This window comes from Procambarus clarkii, chromosome 85, assembly GCF_040958095.1.
Source record: "Procambarus clarkii isolate CNS0578487 chromosome 85, FALCON_Pclarkii_2.0, whole genome shotgun sequence".
Lineage (NCBI taxonomy): Eukaryota > Metazoa > Arthropoda > Malacostraca > Decapoda > Cambaridae > Procambarus > Procambarus clarkii.
Genome location: NC_091234.1, coordinates 20,331,452 through 20,349,977, shown reverse-complemented (window position 1 = coordinate 20,349,977; position 18,526 = coordinate 20,331,452). Strand labels below are relative to the sequence as shown.

Genomic DNA, 18,526 nt, shown 5'->3' with positions numbered 1-18,526 from the left:
GAGTCGAGAGTCATATTTATGGTGTCGTTCGGGATTTATTACCCCCTTCTACATGGTGTTTATTTGGTCACAGTTGCCGTAGGTACTATAAGTTTTTAGAAGATTGGATATTTAATGTCTTTATGGACTAGGGAACACAAGTTGATGGAAAGGTGAAGTATAAAGCAGCTATGGAAGACTAGTTTTATGGAGATGTGCTCTCTCTCTCTCTTGATGTTCCAGTTCCCTTCTCTGTTTGCTTTTGAAACTGTTAATTATGGTTGCTTTCACCACCTTTCCAAAGTTAATTACACTTAATTACAACTCACTGCATGCAAGTATTTCTTCAACTTGTCTGTTCTATTCATTACTTGCCTGGTTGTGCTGGGGAGTTGAGCTTCTGCTCTTGGGTCCTGCCATTTGACCATCAATCAACTGGTGTCCTGAGCCTATTGGGCTCTTATATCTACATTTGAAATTGTGTATGGAGTCTGCCTCTATAGACTGCCTAATACATTCCATTTGTTAACTACTGGCAATGGAAACTTGTTTTTTTTTTTTTTTTTTGGCTCATATGAGTACTAAGTTTCTACCTGTGTCGCCTCATTCGTGTACCACCCATGCTAAATAATTTGTCTACCTTGTCAATTCCGGGATAATCTTGTAAATGGTAATCACGTCTCCCCTAACTCGCGTGTCTCTTAGTGACGTTAGGTTCAATTCCAGTAGCGTTTCCTTGTAGCTCATACCCCTCAGCTAGGGTAGTAGTCTCGTGGTGTACCTCTGAACATTCTCTTAACTTTGTTTTATGTTTGATTAGATATGGACACACCATGCTGGAGCTGCATACTCCAGGATTGGTCTGACATGTGGTATACAAAGTCCTGAATGACTCCTTACACGAGTTTCCAAGAACGGCATCCCGTTTGTTGTGATCATATTGCCACTTATGCATGTATTATCATTACACCAATATTTTTTGATTGTCCACATAGCAGTGGACAACTTCTATGTTTTCTCGGTACATTCCTACCAAAGTCTAAAGTAGTGGTAAAGCTTTGGTTATTCCCATTTTCTTTGTTGACCAGGTGTACTCACCTAGTTGTGCTTGTGGGGGGGTTGAGCTCTGACTTTCGTGTGGGATTGAAGGGGGGTTTGTTCGTGGTTAGTGTCTTATCAAGGGGGGTTTGTTCGTGGTTAGTGTCTTATCAAGGGGGGTTTGTTCGTGGTTAGTGTCTTATCAAGGGGGGGTTTGTTCGTGGTTAGTGTCTTATCAAGGGGGGTTTGTTCGTGGTTAGTGTCTTATCATTCCTGTTCCTGAGACGTGTAAGGAATCAGTCCATTTCTTGCTTATTGGTCGTCTCGCTTTTCTTTCAAATAAATGTTTTTCTCACGTCTCTCAAATAGAAATGTTCCGATGACATCCCTCGGGCTAATCTGCATGTTACTTTCATCCCTGTTCTTTAGTTTTGCTCCCCTCTTATAAACGGTTAGAAATTAGATATCTACAGTACATCCTGGAGCATTCTGTTGGTAGTAATTAGGTATTGTGGTAGGGATATCTTATGGTGGCCTCCCCACCTCTCCCTGCCAAATTTTCCTCTAGGTTATATGTGTCGAATGCCTCGTCGCATTGATTTTAAACTTGAAATGTACAATACTTTAGAGTGAAGAGAGAGGTAGAGATGTTATGATTCTCCCACATAATATATTTTGCTCAAGGCCAGGGATGGGCAATTATTCTTAGCCAATGGGCAACTTTATGAATGGTGGTTCAGTTCATGGGCCTTACACTTCATATAGATGCAAAGTCATAATATTTATATTAACTAATGTGCTTGATCTCGGTGGCAATTTTAAGTTGTATTTCTGTAGCACTGCAACAGTTTTGGAAATTAAACACACGGCTTTCCATCCACATTATTAAAATGTAATATTTAGACGTTTATTTCTAGTTTAGACTCCCACAGTGTTTCGGCTTTCATCTTAGAAGCACTCATTTTAACTTTAAATCATAGATAGGGTGCAACAAAGTACAAATTTTGCAGACCCACTGAACACTGTATTCTTAAATAATAAGTAGACAAGACTGAGCTTCTCTAATGTTGGTGCTGGATGCATATGTCTGTATTGGGCACTATTGAGATGTGGGTGGTGCCCCCGCATCCATTTGCTCCATGCCATCGTGTTTATTCAACAAATTAATTATTTAATTGGACAGGAATGATGTCAAATAAAGGTATACACTTAGGCAATCAAATATTAAAAGAGTGATAAGATAATATGCTTGTGCAAATTGGGGGGAACTGTACAGTTCAGTTTTCTCTATGCAAGTCAATAATTTCAAGGGTAAGAGGGATGCTGTTCTGTGATTAAATTTTGAGGGAAATAGTGTAGAGATTAGAAGTTTATAACTTGTGCTCTTTTTGCATTAACACCATTATCGCTTGACATATTGGCATATTTACAAATCAAACTCCCCCCCCCCCAGTGTCTGTTTTGTCTTTGTGTCGATAATTCGTTACAACACCGCATATTTTTCAAATTTAACTTCCCCCCCCCCATGCCTCCCCCCCAAAAATAAAAAATGTATCCATTGTAGTCACTTTCTTTAAACTGTAGCACTCTGATTAATGTTTTTGTAGTTAGCATATCACAATGACCTAATCAGTGCCTTGATGTATGTATGTGTCATTGAAATATTTGGCTCCCAATATTGTCTTTTTATGGGTGTGCCAACTTTTTAAAGGCACCCTATGAAAATCATTATAAATTACTGCTTGAATCATGAATAAGTATGTTTTTGATTTGACTGTGATATGACAGGTTGTCATCTTGTTGTTAACCACTGGAAACTTTTTCATGATTATATAGCATTTGATGATTTTTTTTGGTGCATACGTGTTGATTTACATATGACTTTACCCCCATGTCTGCCAAAGGGGAGTTACCCTGGGGAGGGCTGGTGTGAGAAGGTAAGGGCAATGCTGGCCTAGGTGTGTTCCTAGGGAGGGTGGTCTGGCCCTACAGTGCCTGCTCTCACCTTTGCCCATCCTGACTCAAAGTTCCCAGCTTGATGCACTTTCTTAGCTTGGTGGAGGTCTGGCTTGTCCTTGCAGCCACTCATTTAATAGAGAAACTGTAAAATATTCAACTGGTAGGAGTAAATTTAGTTCCTACGCGTTTTTATAAAGTTACCTCTTGGCTTTGAAACTTCTTGTTTTGCTCTTTAAGATAAGCACAGTTGCTGAAAATAGCTGCCAAGCATTAGCTCCACAATCACTGCTGCTGCATTGTTTATACAAAACCATTGTACTGTACTCTTCATTTGCAAGAATTTTATAAATGAAAAACAGAGCCAGTATCATATTTTGTAATTTCACAGTAATTTTAATGTGAAGTGTAACTTGCACGGTAAATGATCAGTAAAAATAACTTGTTAAATCTGCACAACTTGGAATGTTACGGGAACCAATTTGCTGAAGGAACTGGGTATCAATCATCAAATTTGGACTTAGACTCTTAGATTCTTAGTAGCAAGAACATTTTTGTATTTGTCTATTGTCATCAATCCCCCCAAGTATAAGGATATGAAGTATGTTTACCATGTGCTTAGCCAATAAGCAACATTTGTAGTTCAGTGCGGGCAATGAGTCACAATAATGTGGCTAAAGTATGTTGACCAGACCTCACACTAGAAGGTGAAGGGACGACGACGTTTCGGTCCGTCCTGGACCATTCTCAAGTCGATTGACTTGAGAATCGACTTGAGAATGGTCCAGGACGGACCGAAACGTCGTCCAGGACGGATCGAAACGTTTGCAGGGGCCTCGTAGCCTGGTGGATAGCGCACAGGGCTCGTAATTCTGTGGCGCGGGTTCGATTCCCCTCACGAGGCAGAAACAAATGGGCAAAGTTTCTTTCACCCTGAATGCCCCTGTTACCTAGCAGTAAAATAGGTACCTGGGTGTTAGTCAGCTGTCACGGGCTGCTTCCTGAGGGTGGAGGCCTGGTCGAGGACCGGGCCGCGGGGACACTAAAGCCCCGAAATCATATCAAGATAACCTTCTAGTGTTAGGTCTGGTCAACATACTTTTGTAGTTCAGTATTTGATTTTAATCCATTTTGATGATTGTGTAAATTGGTATCAGGTATTCTGTTAGAACTTAATCTTTCTTAGTATTCTACGTATTTTTCTGGAAGTGAATTGCTTATTTTGAAGGAAAGTTGAATGAAAATATCTCGTTCGCTAACATGTATTATTTTTGGTCTTTAATCTAAAAATATAATTGTTCACGGTAAAAAAAAAAAAAAAAAAGTATGTGAAGAGCAAATGGGGAAAATATTTGTTCCTGGTTTTTAGTTTTGTTTTCCGACTAGTGGAAAGGTGATAGATAATTGTTGGAGAACTTCAACTTTCCTGAATCATTTAAGCATTCACCACCTGGCTGTACAGTCTGTCCTATTTTTAAGAATGCTTTTCTTTCTCGTCGATACTATCTACACTTTGTATGGTCATTCTCTCATGTGATAAAGCCTTAAAAGATTTGTACACATTGTTCAGTGCTGTTCACCCAAGTGCATTTAGTATTTATAGAGATTTTAGAGTTAAATATAAGTACATTATCTATTCTGTAGCTACTTACTGCAGTATGTTAAGTTTCATGTTTCACAATCAACAATAGAAACAAGTTCATTTCAGTCATGCACAATTAAAGGGTAATGAAAATTGGCTTCTGTTTTTCTTTACAAGGTCAAATTTATATATTTACTGTAATGTGATGTTATGTTTTTTCAGGTACTGCAATTGTACCAGATTAGCAACTTGAACCATGGCTTAATGATGGTGGGTCCTAGCGGCTCAGGAAAGTCGACTGCTTGGCGGGTCCTGCTCAGAGCTCTTGAACGCTTTGAAGGGATAGAAGGTGTTGCTCATGTCATCGACCCCAAAGCCATGAGCAAAGAAACATTGTATGGTGTTCTTGATCCAAATACGCGGGAATGGACCGATGGCCTCTTTACACACATTCTAAGGCAAGTTGCGAAATTTTGTTGTGTACACACATATTCCCAGTATACACAAACCCCTGTTGATCCCACTCCATGTTGTGTACAGGGAGTGAGATCCAAAAATCATACCTTGAGGTTACCTTGAGGTGCTTCCGGGGCTTAGCGTCCCCGCGGCCCGGTCGTCAACCAGGCCTCCTGATATCATGGAAGCATTGGAAGAAAAACAAAATGGAGGTGTTGTATACACAGAGTTTACGAAGGCATTTGATAAATGTGACATGGAGTGATGGCCCCATAAAATGAGAAGAAATAATAACAGGTAAAGTAAGGCAGTGGATATTCAATTTCTTGTCAAACGGAATGCAAAAAGTAATGGCGAGTAAAACCAAATATATCCTGAGCAAAGTGAACTGCTTTGTTCCTCATGGCACAGTCCTTGAACTTTTGCTTTTTTTTCATTTTCATGTCATATGGACCAAAATAAAAATCAGTTTCATGTCATCTTTTGCAGACTGCAAAAATCAGCATGAAAATGACTTCTGTAGAAGACATTTGAGAAAATTACAAGCTGGTATTAGTTTTTGATTGGGTAATGGATAATTATTTAACACTGACAAGTTCCAGATACTTAGGTTTAGATACAAAATGATTGGATTTAGTTTAGATACAAGATGATTGGATCTCAGAAGGAAAAGAAATTGTAGAGGATCTTGAAATAAGGATACATGACAAACTAACATATAGTGAGCATAACAAAATGAACATAGCATCATTATATCATCATCATTCATCACATTAAGAAAGTAATATGATGAATTATGAGAACCTTAAAACCCAGGGATTCCTCCATGATGGTCCTACTATTCAAATCACTTTTGTTTGTTGTTAAAGATTCACTGCTTGGAACAAACAGTTCCAAGCAGCACGGGCTATGGTGAGCCCGTAGATAGTTATTTCCTTCAAATCACTGCTTTCCTGCCTTGAGCAATTATCTAAGTGTAATTACACTTAAGTTACAGGGCTAAGTGTAATTACACTAAGTGGGGTTACAGGATGAGAGCTATGTTTGTGGTGTCCTGTCTTCCCAGGACTCTTATAATGGTTTGAAATTACTGACGGTTTTGGCCTCCACCACCGCCACCTTACGTGTTCCAACCGTCTACCTCGCTGTTTGCGAAAGTGAATTTTCTTATTTCTTTTGCAGCCTTGTTTAGTTTAAATTCATAACCTCTTGTTCTTAAAAGTTCCAGGTTTCAGGAACTCTTTCCTGTCAATTTTATAATTCCATTACTATTTTGTACATAGTGATCATATTACCCCTCTCTCTATTACAGTATCTTCTAGTTTAGGAATATTTAATGCCTCTAACCTTACCTCGTAGCTCTTGTTCTTCAGTTCCGGGAGGCATTTAGCTACTTGCTCTTGGATTGTTTGCTCATGGATTTGCACAGTAGAATAACAGCATACTGGGTGAACAATATAGTAGGAAATGTATAATAGACGTAGTGAAGAGTAGAGGTGCCATAGGAACAGTATGTACATCAGAGGCCCACGACTATTCAGCATCCTTTCAGCAGTCATAAGAAATTAGACATGTTCCTGCAAGACGTGCTGGATCAACTAGGTTGTAGTGGATATTTGGGGCCATGGGCTGCTCCAAGCAACAGCCTCTTGGACTAAGTTATTAAAGGTCAAGTTTGGCCCTGGCTGGGCTTAGAGTATAACAACTGCCAGAACCCACTCTAAGGATTCTCCGGCTCTCTTGCCCCTAACCTTACAGTAGTGTGTGTTCATACAAATTGTGTGGTTGTGGAGGCAATGAGGAATTAATTATCAGGGGAAAGCACAAGCCATCATGACTACATAGCACTGGGAAGGGGTCAAGATAAGGATTTGGGATGGGACAGAGGGAAGCAATCGTGCCGAACCACTTGGACGGTCGGGGATTGAATGCCGACCTGCATGAAGCGAAACCGTCGCTCTACCGTCCAGCCCAAGTGGTTGGGCAGGAGAGGTGAGAATAGAAGTGCAAAACACATGCCATACTTCTCATACCTTTTACCTAGAGTTTCGTAACAGACAGAATTTCTTTAATTTTTAGACTATTTTAAGTTGTAAAATAATGTTCTATTTAATATACATTTTAACATTCTATACCATATTTAGCTTGGCAATCAGACCTAACCTAAATATGCTTATTATTCTATAATCTTCCTAACCTAGCTACAGCTAGGCCAAATTTAATTAATGTAGTCATATGTAATTTTTTATTAAAACCCAACAAATGTTGTGACTGATTTTTTTAATTTCAAATTAGTCTTGCTTACAAGACCTATTACAGTACTATGGTTGTAGTAGTAGTAGTAGTAGGCATCCATCAGTCTCAGGAGACTATGGAGTTGTGCTCTGGTTGTCGGTCTGGAGTGACCTCACCAGGGCGCAAAGCCAGCTATTAGGTACAACACATACATGTAAATACATAGGTACTCATATACTATACAATCCATGTACATGTATACTGTATATATAAAATATAATGCCTTATGTTCTTATACTCTGCAATGTGGAGATATAATTGTTACCGTATGCACACAGGAAAATCATTGACAATGTGCGTGGAGAGATCAACAAGCGACAGTGGATTATCTTCGATGGAGACGTTGATCCAGAGTGGGTCGAGAACTTGAACTCTGTACTGGATGATAACAAACTACTCACTCTTCCAAACGGAGAGCGATTGTCTATTCCACCAAATGTCCGCATCATGTTTGAGGTGAGGATTTTATAGTTGAATAGGAAATATTCTGTTTGACTTTAATACTGTAAATTTACCTTATCAGAAGAGGTAGGGACATTGTGTGATCATTTACTATTCAGGAACATGTTTTAAAGCATTAATTTATAGTTGAATGAAAGAGATATGTCAATTGGGGTCATGTGGACATAATGGAGCTTAGGGCAAGTAATGGGCAAAAAGATTGTAAATAGTAGATAGTTGTAGGCACATGCTGGCGGCCTGCCGATTGGAAGTGATACTTGGATGCATGTACTGAAAATACTAATTTTCTCGTGAAACAGGTTCAAGATCTAAAATATGCAACATTAGCAACAGTCTCACGATGTGGCATGGTGTGGTTCTCGGAGGATGTGCTGTCAGTTGAAATGATATTCGAAAACTTCCTTGCTCGGCTTTCCAACATTCCCATCGAGGAGACAGAAGAGGATGCTGCGTTCATGAAGAAAACCGAGAAGAAGAAAGATGACGACATCACGCCTACATTGCAGGTAATGTAGCTACGATGCAGTAAATTGGGCATCTAACTTGTATGGTCTGTGCACTCGGAATAGCTTTGGATAAATGTTAATTATGCTTCTTTGGCAGTGGGACATTCTACCTGTAACACAATTTATACACGGGAAATCATTTCAATTTTAAATTACTGTATTTAACCCATGGACTACTTGGCTTTTTGAAAGTACCACATTGAGGTGTGCATGATGGAAAAAAATAATTAAGAAATCTAATGGGGAGAAAATGGCAAAAGGCAATTTGTGCACAGGAGAAAATCATAGCAAGCGACTAGATCAGGGCAAGTTAAGGTGGCATCTTCACTGTAAGGGGGGGATGATAACATAGAATACTGGAAATGGGTATAATTCAGCATTAAGAAGAGGGCACACACATTAATTTATCAACATAGGAACACACTAAATGGCATTCAATGTAAACAAGAAGTGGTTGTGACTGAGGGGTAGAGCAGACTTTTACAGTGAAGGCAGAGGCTATGTAGTTCATATGACCATCCATCACAAAAGAATGTACAATAACACAGTAGGAACTATTAAACATTAGTGTCTGAAGAAAAAAAAGACTGAAATTCTTTATAAGGAATTCCCGAGGAAATAAGGAATATTGGTATGCATGAGTCTAGAGATCAGAAGGATAAGCTTACCTCTGTATGTAAAGAAAATATTTGTAGATAATTGTAATATTTTTTTAAGGCTATCTCATGGGAGCAATACATTGACATTAAATAAAACGGATCCAGATTGTATTTTAGATTTTGAAATTAATGTACATTAAGTACTGCTGTAAGTTTGTTGTACATATTATAGTTTAATTGGGAGCTGTTGTGCAGTCTTTGTTCAGTATAGAATATTTTTGTGCAGATGAATAGAATGCAAGTGAACATATTTGTAAAGTTTTCTATGTTATATATTTGTAACAGGTTCAGCGTGATGTTGCTGCTATTCTTAGCCCACATTTGACACCAGATGGATTGGTTGTAAAGTGTCTGGAGTACGCGTCCAACAACTTGGAGCATATTATGGACTTCACTCGGATGCGTGCACTGTCTTCACTCTTTGCTCTCCTGAATCAGGCAGTCAGGAATGTTGTGCAGTACAATAATACCCATCCAGACTTCCCTATGCAATCTGATCAGCTTGAGAGGTAGGTCATAGTGTGTTTCTTTTGTCAAGTGTTTCAAATAAGTGATATTATTATTAGAACAATATTATTATTTTTTTATTGACAGCATTCTCATTTCTTTTAAAGGTATATACCAAAGGCTTTGGTACACTCACTCCTGTGGAGCTTTGCTGGCGATGGCAAGTTGAAAGCACGTAGCGACATGGGCGATTTCATTCGTAACTGTACCACTATACCTCTGCCACCAAACACAAACTCCCCTATTGTTGACTATGAGGTGGCCATCAGTGGTGAATGGATGTTGTGGTCTACAAAGGTTCCCAGCATGGAGGTTGAGACACACAAGGTAGCTGCACCAGATGTGGTGGTGCCTACTGTTGACACGGTGCGTCACGAAGCCCTCCTCTACACGTGGCTCGCTGAACACAAGCCATTAGTTTTGTGCGGTCCTCCGGGATCGGGTAAAACTATGACGCTCTTCTCTGCCTTGAGAGCTTTGCCCGACTTGGAAGTTGTTGGATTGAATTTCTCCAGTGCAACAACCCCAGAGCTACTTCTGAAGACATTTGATCACTACTGTGAATATCGCAAAACGCCAAATGGCATAATCTTGTCACCAGTTCAGCTGGGCAAGTGGTTAGTGGTTTTCTGTGATGAAATCAACTTGCCTGATATGGACAAATATGGCACTCAGAGAGTCATCAGCTTCCTTCGGCAGATGGTGGAACACGGTGGATTTTACAGAGTATCAGGTTTGTTATGATGTTTTTGGTTAAATTATCCCTAACAAATATTGTAGAATACTGTGTAGAAATTGATGAATAGTAATGTACTTCATTACAATTGACAGTGCTATGTTGTTTTCCCAGCCTTGCCCAGTGTGATAATTACTTTATCTAAAATTTTATCATTTTTCTCCTTAAGACCAAGCTTGGGTTAGGTTGGAACGTATCCAGTTTGTAGGTGCTTGCAATCCACCAACTGACCCAGGACGTAAGCCGCTATCCCACCGTTTCTTGCGCCATGTACCTGTTGTGTATGTGGACTATCCAGGAGAGACTTCGCTAAAGCAAATCTACGGTACTTTCAACAGGGCCATGCTACGAATCATTCCGTCTCTCAGGTATTTATGTAACTATGAATTTAGTATATAATAGATGAAATATATAAATACGGTGTTAACCTAGCAAGGGGCCTTTAACAAAAAATTTTCACTATATATAAGTTGATTAGTTTTCAATTTTATTCACTGGGGGAATGAAAAGGAATGGATTTTGACTTCATTTTGGGGGGGGCATGATTTTTCTTTTGGTTTACCATGTGACTACATTAAATGGTTTACTTTTTTCAGATCATATGCAGATCCACTCACAAATTCCATGGTGGAGTTTTATCTTCAGTCTCAAGAGAGGTTCACTCAAGACATGCAGCCTCATTATGTCTACTCTCCTCGAGAGATGACTCGCTGGGTTCGAGGAATTTGTGAGGCAATTAGGTAATTATTAAAAAAACGTACGAGAAATAACTGGTGACATTTATACAACAAAACAAATTTTTTGATGATAGTCGGCCGAGCGGACAGCGGAGCCGGTCGGCCGAGCGGACAGCACGGGGGCTTGTGATCCTGTGGTCCTGGGTTCGATCCCAGGCGCCGGCGAGAAACAATGGGCAGAGTTTCTTTCACCCTATGCCCCTGTTACCTAGCAGTAAAATAGGTACCTGGGTGTTAGTCAGCTGTCACGGGCTGCTTCCTGGGGTTGGAGGCCTGGTCGAGGACCGGGCCGTGGGGACACTAAAGCCCCGAAATCATCTCAAGATAACCTCAAGTAGTTTTGATTGTGTTTGTAAGAAGGCAGTTTAGTTATCTGCCAATGATTCCAAAATGCTACAATATGCTTTTAATGTTTGTATTTTTATTTGCTAAACTAATTTTCTTTTTCTTTTAGGCCTCTTGAGACACTTGATGCCGAGGGTCTAGTGAGGCTTTGGGCTCACGAAGCTCTGAGACTGTTCCACGATCGTCTAGTTACGGATGATGAACGCAAGTGGACTAATGAGAATGTCGATGCTATTGCACTCAAGGTATTTAAGACACTTTAAACAAATAAATAATAATTTCTTGTTTGTTTTTGTACACGTGTTCATGGTGAATTAAACATAGCATTTACTGTACAATTATCTGATCATATGCTGGTTTTATTTGGTTTTGTCAAGTGGCAAATTTTGAAAGATGCATAGTTATTCAATTTTGCTTATTAACTTTTAGTATTACAATTTCTGTATTTTCTGACTTAATCATAACCAAAAGTGTATGATCTTTTTAAGCGTCTGACAATTTTTGTATAATAAGGTTTTTACTATACTGTAAGTATATACAGAGTATCGATGGTGTATACTGTAAGTACATATATACAGAGTATCGATGGTGTATACTGTAAGTATATACAGAGTATCGATGGTGGGTTTAGCAAATATATTTGGTTATGTTTTACCAGGAGTAGACAAGAATATCGGTGTCATTTTAATGAGGATATTTCGTCTGAATTCAGCAGGGTTGGAAAAAAAAATTCTTACAACCCATCCCACCATGTTGCATTTTTATCTATTTAATCAATAGATAAAAACCAAAAGCTTAAATAAAATAACTGAGTTGGCCCACATTATTTAGAACAATTTTGTTAAACCAAAAACTCTACCTGGGGCTGGTAGCTACCATGGAATTCCAACAATGATACTGAGCTGAATTGAAGATTATGCCCAGTTGTGTGTGAAATTAAAGATAGTGGTTATCTTGAGGTTATCTTGAGATGCTTTCGGGGCTTTTAGTGTCCCCGCGGCCCGGTCCTCGACCAGGCCTCCACCCCCAGGAAGCAGCCCGTGACAGCTGACTAGCACCCAGGTACCTATTTTACTGCTAGGTAACAGGGGCATAGGGTGAAAGAAACTCTGCCCATTGTTTCTCGCCGGCGCCTGGGATCTAACCCAGGACCACAGGATCACAAGTCCCGCGTGCTTTCCGCTCGGCCGACCGGCTCCCAAATCATAATTGTAACAGTGAAGATAGATAATTGAATCTTTACTTCGGCTTATGCCTGGGATTTTTTACTATAACTATGAAGAATGGATTCGTAATGATATACTCGTGTGGCCTTGACTTAGGAGAGCAATTCATGGAAATTAAACAAGTTATTTAAAATTCAAGTTCTTAAAAATAGGTAATTTAACCCTCTGTGGCTACTTTCTATACAAAGTGCTGTATAGAAAGTTTCTCACCTTAGTTTGGATCGGAGGTAGGCGGTGTCTGGCCCGAAACATTACATGTACCATGTCATGGTACAGTTGACTTAAGGCGCGTCTGGGAACACAAGAACTGGGAACACGACTCACAAGTCAAGCCTGGCCTCGGGCCAGGCTTGGGGAGTAGAAAAACTCCCAGAACCCCATCAACCAGTTATCAACCAGGAACATACCGTGTGTAGGTTCGAACCCTCATCAGTGCCCTTGTGGATTTGTTCATTTAATATATCACGCTATTGTGATTTCTGTGTGCATTACACATGTATCAACTGTCATAATATTGGAAAATTCAAAATCTTAAATCGGCTCTTTATGTGACGAGACATCAAAACATTTCTTGGTTGAATCTTGGCAGAACAGTCGGTTGTTGTTAAATGAAAATTTAACTATTGTATTGGATGCTCTTTATCTCGAACTATTTATACTTAGAAAAGTATGACAGTTATTTAAGTCTTTTATTGCAGTAATTTAAAGTTCCATAAATACAGAAAGTTGTATAATAATATAGTGTGGATGAAGGCCTTAGGTGTTGATGGGCTGTTGTAAAAATATGTTGCATTATTAGGCATATTTTCATATAGAATGGATGATTTCTTGTTACGAAAATGTTATCTTAAATTGCTAAGCAAGTCATGGTATTCACTGATTCAAATGTTACATTTGAGTAATTGTGATTCCAATAACTTTTAGGACCTCATTTGTTCAATGTCATACTCCACAGTTTAATTTTATATCTATATTTAATACATTTGAAAAATTCCATCCTTGGAAGGCTAAATAGTAGAAAATGCCATGTGCAAAGAAAGGCACTTAGTTAGCAAAGTTGTTAACCAATGGCTTATTGTGTTCTGGCTCAATAGTGCCTAATTTTGTTTTCCCCGGGCCAGTCAAGAAATTGTGGGTTCGTGTGACCACTTTCCGTGGTCATGTTCGTGTTTCACTTTTAGTTTAGTATTGTGTTTTTCATCTGTTTCTCCTGGTGCTTAAATTATCAGGGCCTTGAATTCTTGCTTGGTGTAACCCAAAATATCCTTAATATGGGTCTGGGTGTTATTAAACACATTGGTGTTTAGGAAGAGAATGTTAGAATTGCAGGAGAGCACAATAATGAAACGGAAGGGGCTCGAGGCAAGCAACAGTATGAAAGTCAAGTGGAGAAATAGATATGTAAGGTTACTACATAGATATCGGAGGAATAGAATGCACAAGAATAGTTAAGAGCTGCCTGGTGGTTCTTTTGTTATGGCAAAAGGGAGTTCTACACGAGCCAGATTACAGGGAGATAAATAAATTAGCTTAAGAGAGATATTTTACAAATATTTTGGGAAGCCATTACTTGGCTCATATTTTTATCAATCGACATTCTTTTCAAAATCTATAATGCACAGACAGGTCATATTTCTTTTTCAATGTTAATATGGTGTATTTCATCATTAATGTAATTTATCACACACCTACCCATTATAGCAATATATTGAGGTTACTTAAAGAATTTTATGATTGCGTCTGAAACTTTAGGACACATTAAAGAATCTTTCATAACGTTTGTATTTTTCAGCACTTCCCGAACATTGACAGCGAGAGATCTCTGCTGCGTCCTATTCTGTACTCCAACTGGCTTTCCAAGGACTACCTCCCAGTTGATCAGGAGGAGCTCAGAGACTACGTCAAGGCCAGGCTCAAGGTATGATTATTAAGCACACAGTTACGAATGTTCTCGTTACACAGTTACGAATGTTCTCATTACGAGTTCCCTTACACTGAGAAGTCTTTTTAATACTGCCATCTGTAGCATGTTTGATCTCTAGCTATATCTGGATAAATTTGATTTTGTGGATATTTATGTATGGTACTGTATTAATTTTGTTTAATGTTACAAATAATACTGTTACAATGCCATGCCTAAAGTCATTAAAATAGTTAAATGGTGTCTTCGTAGTGAGTGACTTATGGGCATAAAGCCAAAAGTATTTGGCTTTACCTTCAGTTTTTAGACTTTGACTTCAGTTTGACTTTGATTTTGTCACATAATTGGTTTCCACAGTTGGTCTCTACAGAAATATTCAACTGCTTTGTATTCATCCAAACTCGTGGAGTGCCCAAAATTCTTGTGCATATTACTTCTCATATCCTATTGGTGTTCTTAGTATTGCTTTTGAATGGCCAAATTCATTTAAGCAGGCGATGAGTCACAATAACGTGGCTGAAGTATGTTGACCAGACCACACACTAGAAATTGAAGGGACGACGACGTTTCGGTCCGTCCTGGACCATTCTCAAGTCGAAACGTCGTCGTCCCTTCAATTTCTAGTGTGTGGTCTGGTCAAAAAATAAATTCATTTAACTTTGTATTCACGATTGAAGTTAACCCTCCACATTATTATTATTTATTTTCTGTAGGGTAATATGTTCATAATGTTTTTATGAATTGTTTTTTCAAAATGTAGTCATGGCTACTTGAAAATATTTTCTTCTTTAGCATATTGTCCAATCAGGAGAAGCATTCAGAATCCTTGGTGATATTATACAACTTTTGATTATTTTCAAATTTAAACTTCTAATTTTTTGTTTTTACAAAATTGCTAGACTATCGGTGTACAATTATTAGTCTTACTTACATTGGATTCAACCTTCCCTAATCTCTGCTATACTTGGTTAATTAAAACCTGTCATTTAATTCCAGTATTATTGACCAGTCTGAAAGGGTCGTGGGATGTTGCTATATAGTGATGTTCATTTGTCCATCTGTGTATAGTCTATATTAGGGGATTTACCTTACCTTCTGATGGGGGTCTAGTTTGCTTGTATTTGCTTAGGCAAACCTTGTCTACCAACAAAGCTTGTAATTTACATCCATACACATTGATACATATGCCTTGAGCTTCCTATACTTGTGTTCTGAAGATATCATAGTTAAGAAAGTGCTGGTCTGTTTGTTTTGACCTTATATACTCTCCAATTGCCAAACTTATTTCTCTTCATTCAAGTTTTATTTGCTTGTATAAAGTTACCCATGAAAATTCTCACCTTTGTGTCTATTCTGACTAAATCTGCTGCTTTTAACACACTTTTTCTCAGGGTTCAGTTTGTCAAATATTTTAGGATTTTTAGATTTTAGGAAGTGAAAGTTAGTGTATTAAAAATATCAAATTCCACACAGGTATTCTATGAAGAGGAATTGGATGTGCCATTAGTGCTGTTTAATGAAGTCTTGGATCACGTTCTTCGAATTGATCGGATCTTCCGCCAACCACAAGGTCATCTTCTACTTATCGGTGCTTCAGGTGCTGGCAAAACAACTCTGTCTCGGTTTGTGGCATGGATGAATGGGTTGTCCATCTTCCAAATCAAGGTTCACAACAAATACACACCAGAGGACTTTGATGAAGATTTGCGAGCAGTATTGAGGCGCTCTGGTTGTAAGGATGAAAAGATCTGCTTTATCCTTGACGAGTCAAATGTGCTGGATTCTTCCTTCCTCGAGCGCATGAACACACTCCTGGCTAATGGAGAAGTGCCAGGATTGTTTGAGGGTGACGAGTATACAACTCTTATGACACAGTGTAAGGAGGGCAGTCAGCGAGAAGGTCTAATGCTCGACTCCAGCGAAGAGCTTTATAAGTGGTTCACTGGGCAGGTTATGCGCAACCTTCATGTTGTGTTCACAATGAATCCATCAACAGATGGACTTAAAGATAGAGCTGCTACTTCCCCAGCCTTGTTCAACAGATGTGTACTTAACTGGTTTGGAGATTGGTCTAATGGCGCCTTGTTCCAGGTTGGTATGGAGTTCACCAATCGTATCGACTTGGATAAGATGAGCTGGCACCCACCAGACTACTTCCCTGTAGCTTTTGAAAGCCTTCCAGCACCCCCATCCCACCGTGATGCTATTATTAATGCCTTTGTGCACGTTCACCAGACATTACACAGAGCAAATACACGTTTAGCTAAGCGTGGAAGCACAGTGATGGCCATCACTCCAAGGCATTATTTGGATTTCATTAACCACTTTGTGAAGCTGTACAATGAAAAGAGATCCGAGCTTGAAGAGCAACAACTTCATCTAAATGTTGGTTTAGGCAAAATTGCCGAGACAGTGGAACAGGTGGAACAGATGCAGAAATCTCTGGCCATCAAAAATCAGGAATTGCAAGCAAAGAATGAAGCAGCCAATATGAAACTGAAGCAGATGGTGAAGGATCAGCAAGAAGCCGAGAAACAAAAAGTGGCCAGTCAAGAGTTGCAAGAACAGCTTGAAGCCCAAACGGAAGGTATCAGTATTAAACGGGAGGAGGTGATGAAAGATTTAAGCAAGGTGGAGCCTGCTGTGCAAGATGCTCAAAATGCTGTCAAGAGTATCAAGAAACAGCACTTGGTTGAGGTTCGATCAATGGCTAATCCTCCTCCGATGGTAAAATTAGCCTTGGAGTCGATCTGTCTTCTTCTTGGTGAAGCAACATCAGACTGGAAGACTATAAAGTCTATTATCATGAAGGACAATTTCATTAACACTGTTGTTAATTTCAATACTGATGACTTGTTGGATGATATCCGAGAAAAGATGAAGAACAGATACCTCAGTAACCCCGATTATAACTTTGAGAAGGTAAATCGGGCTTCGTTGGCTTGTGGCCCAATGGTGAAATGGGCAATTGCACAAATAGAATATGCCGACATGCTAAAGAGGGTCGAGCCCTTGAGAAATGAATTGCGTAGCCTTGAAAATATGGCAGACGAAAACAAGAAAAAGCATGAAGACGTAAAGACGTTAATAAACCGTCTTGAGCGCTCTATTGCTGCATATAAGGATGAATATGCCGTGCTTATATCTCAAGCTCAAGCCATTAAGACAGATCTAGAAAATGTGCAGGCCAAGGTTGACCGCTCCATGGCTCTCATCAGGAATCTAAGTATTGAGAAGGATCGCTGGGCTGCAACATCAGATACATTTAAGTACCAGATGTCGACAATCATTGGAGATGTGTTGTTATCGTCTGCCTTCCTAGCTTACGGTGGATACTTTGATCAGCAGTTCCGCGAGAATTTGTTCACAAACTGGTGCCACCACCTCCAGCAAGCAAGCATCCAGTTCCGTGGAGATATTGCTCGAACCGAGTATCTGTCAAACCCAGATGAGAGACTGAGGTGGCAAGCAAATGCTCTTCCTGCTGATGAACTCTGTACAGAGAATGCAATTATGCTGAACAGGTTCAATAGATATCCACTGATCATTGACCCATCTGGCCAAGCCACAGATTTCATCATGAATGAATTCAAGGAGAAGAAAATAACCAAGACCAGCTTTTTGGATGATTCCTTCAGGAAGAATTTGGAATCTGCCCTTCGCTTTGGTAACCCACTTCTTGTCCAAGATGTCGAGAATTATGATCCAATTCTTAACCCTGTGTTGAACCGGGAACTACGCAGAACAGGAGGACGTGTCCTCATAACTCTAGGAGATCAGGTATGACTTTAAATTTCTTAAGTGTTTGCAAATTCAAAGTTCAATTGCTTATTTGCTCTAGGGATTGCAATATATGAATGTGGTGTGTGGATGCCATTCTGATAGTCATATCTACTGAATTAGGTTGTCAGTAGACAAGGATTAAGTTATTATGACATGGCTAAGGTACCACAAGAAGCTCCTGCTGCAGGTTTGACACAAAACACGGGTAAGGTAGTTGTTAGAAGAGAGCATCAAGCCATTACGATTATCTGTATAACAAAAATAAATGTCTGTTAATGGGGTTATGCAAAATTAAGGTTGGTTTATATCTCAAAATTTGTATTTTGGAATTTTAAATT

At 39.2% G+C, this 18,526-nt stretch overlaps 1 protein-coding gene across 1 annotated transcript in view; it reads left to right on the top strand.

The window, feature by feature from the left end:
* LOC123746715 (dynein heavy chain, cytoplasmic-like) overlaps window positions 1–18,526 on the top strand; it is a 76,237-nt gene that overhangs the window by 41,572 nt on the left and 16,139 nt on the right. Inside the window, 11 exon segments of the mRNA XM_069316779.1 lie at window positions 2,922–2,954; window positions 4,778–5,013; window positions 7,585–7,762; window positions 8,068–8,274; window positions 9,219–9,442; window positions 9,548–10,173; window positions 10,346–10,544; window positions 10,773–10,916; window positions 11,368–11,503; window positions 14,277–14,402; window positions 15,879–18,185. Coding sequence (XP_069172880.1) covers window positions 2,922–2,954; window positions 4,778–5,013; window positions 7,585–7,762; window positions 8,068–8,274; window positions 9,219–9,442; window positions 9,548–10,173; window positions 10,346–10,544; window positions 10,773–10,916; window positions 11,368–11,503; window positions 14,277–14,402; window positions 15,879–18,185 — 4,416 coding nt within the window.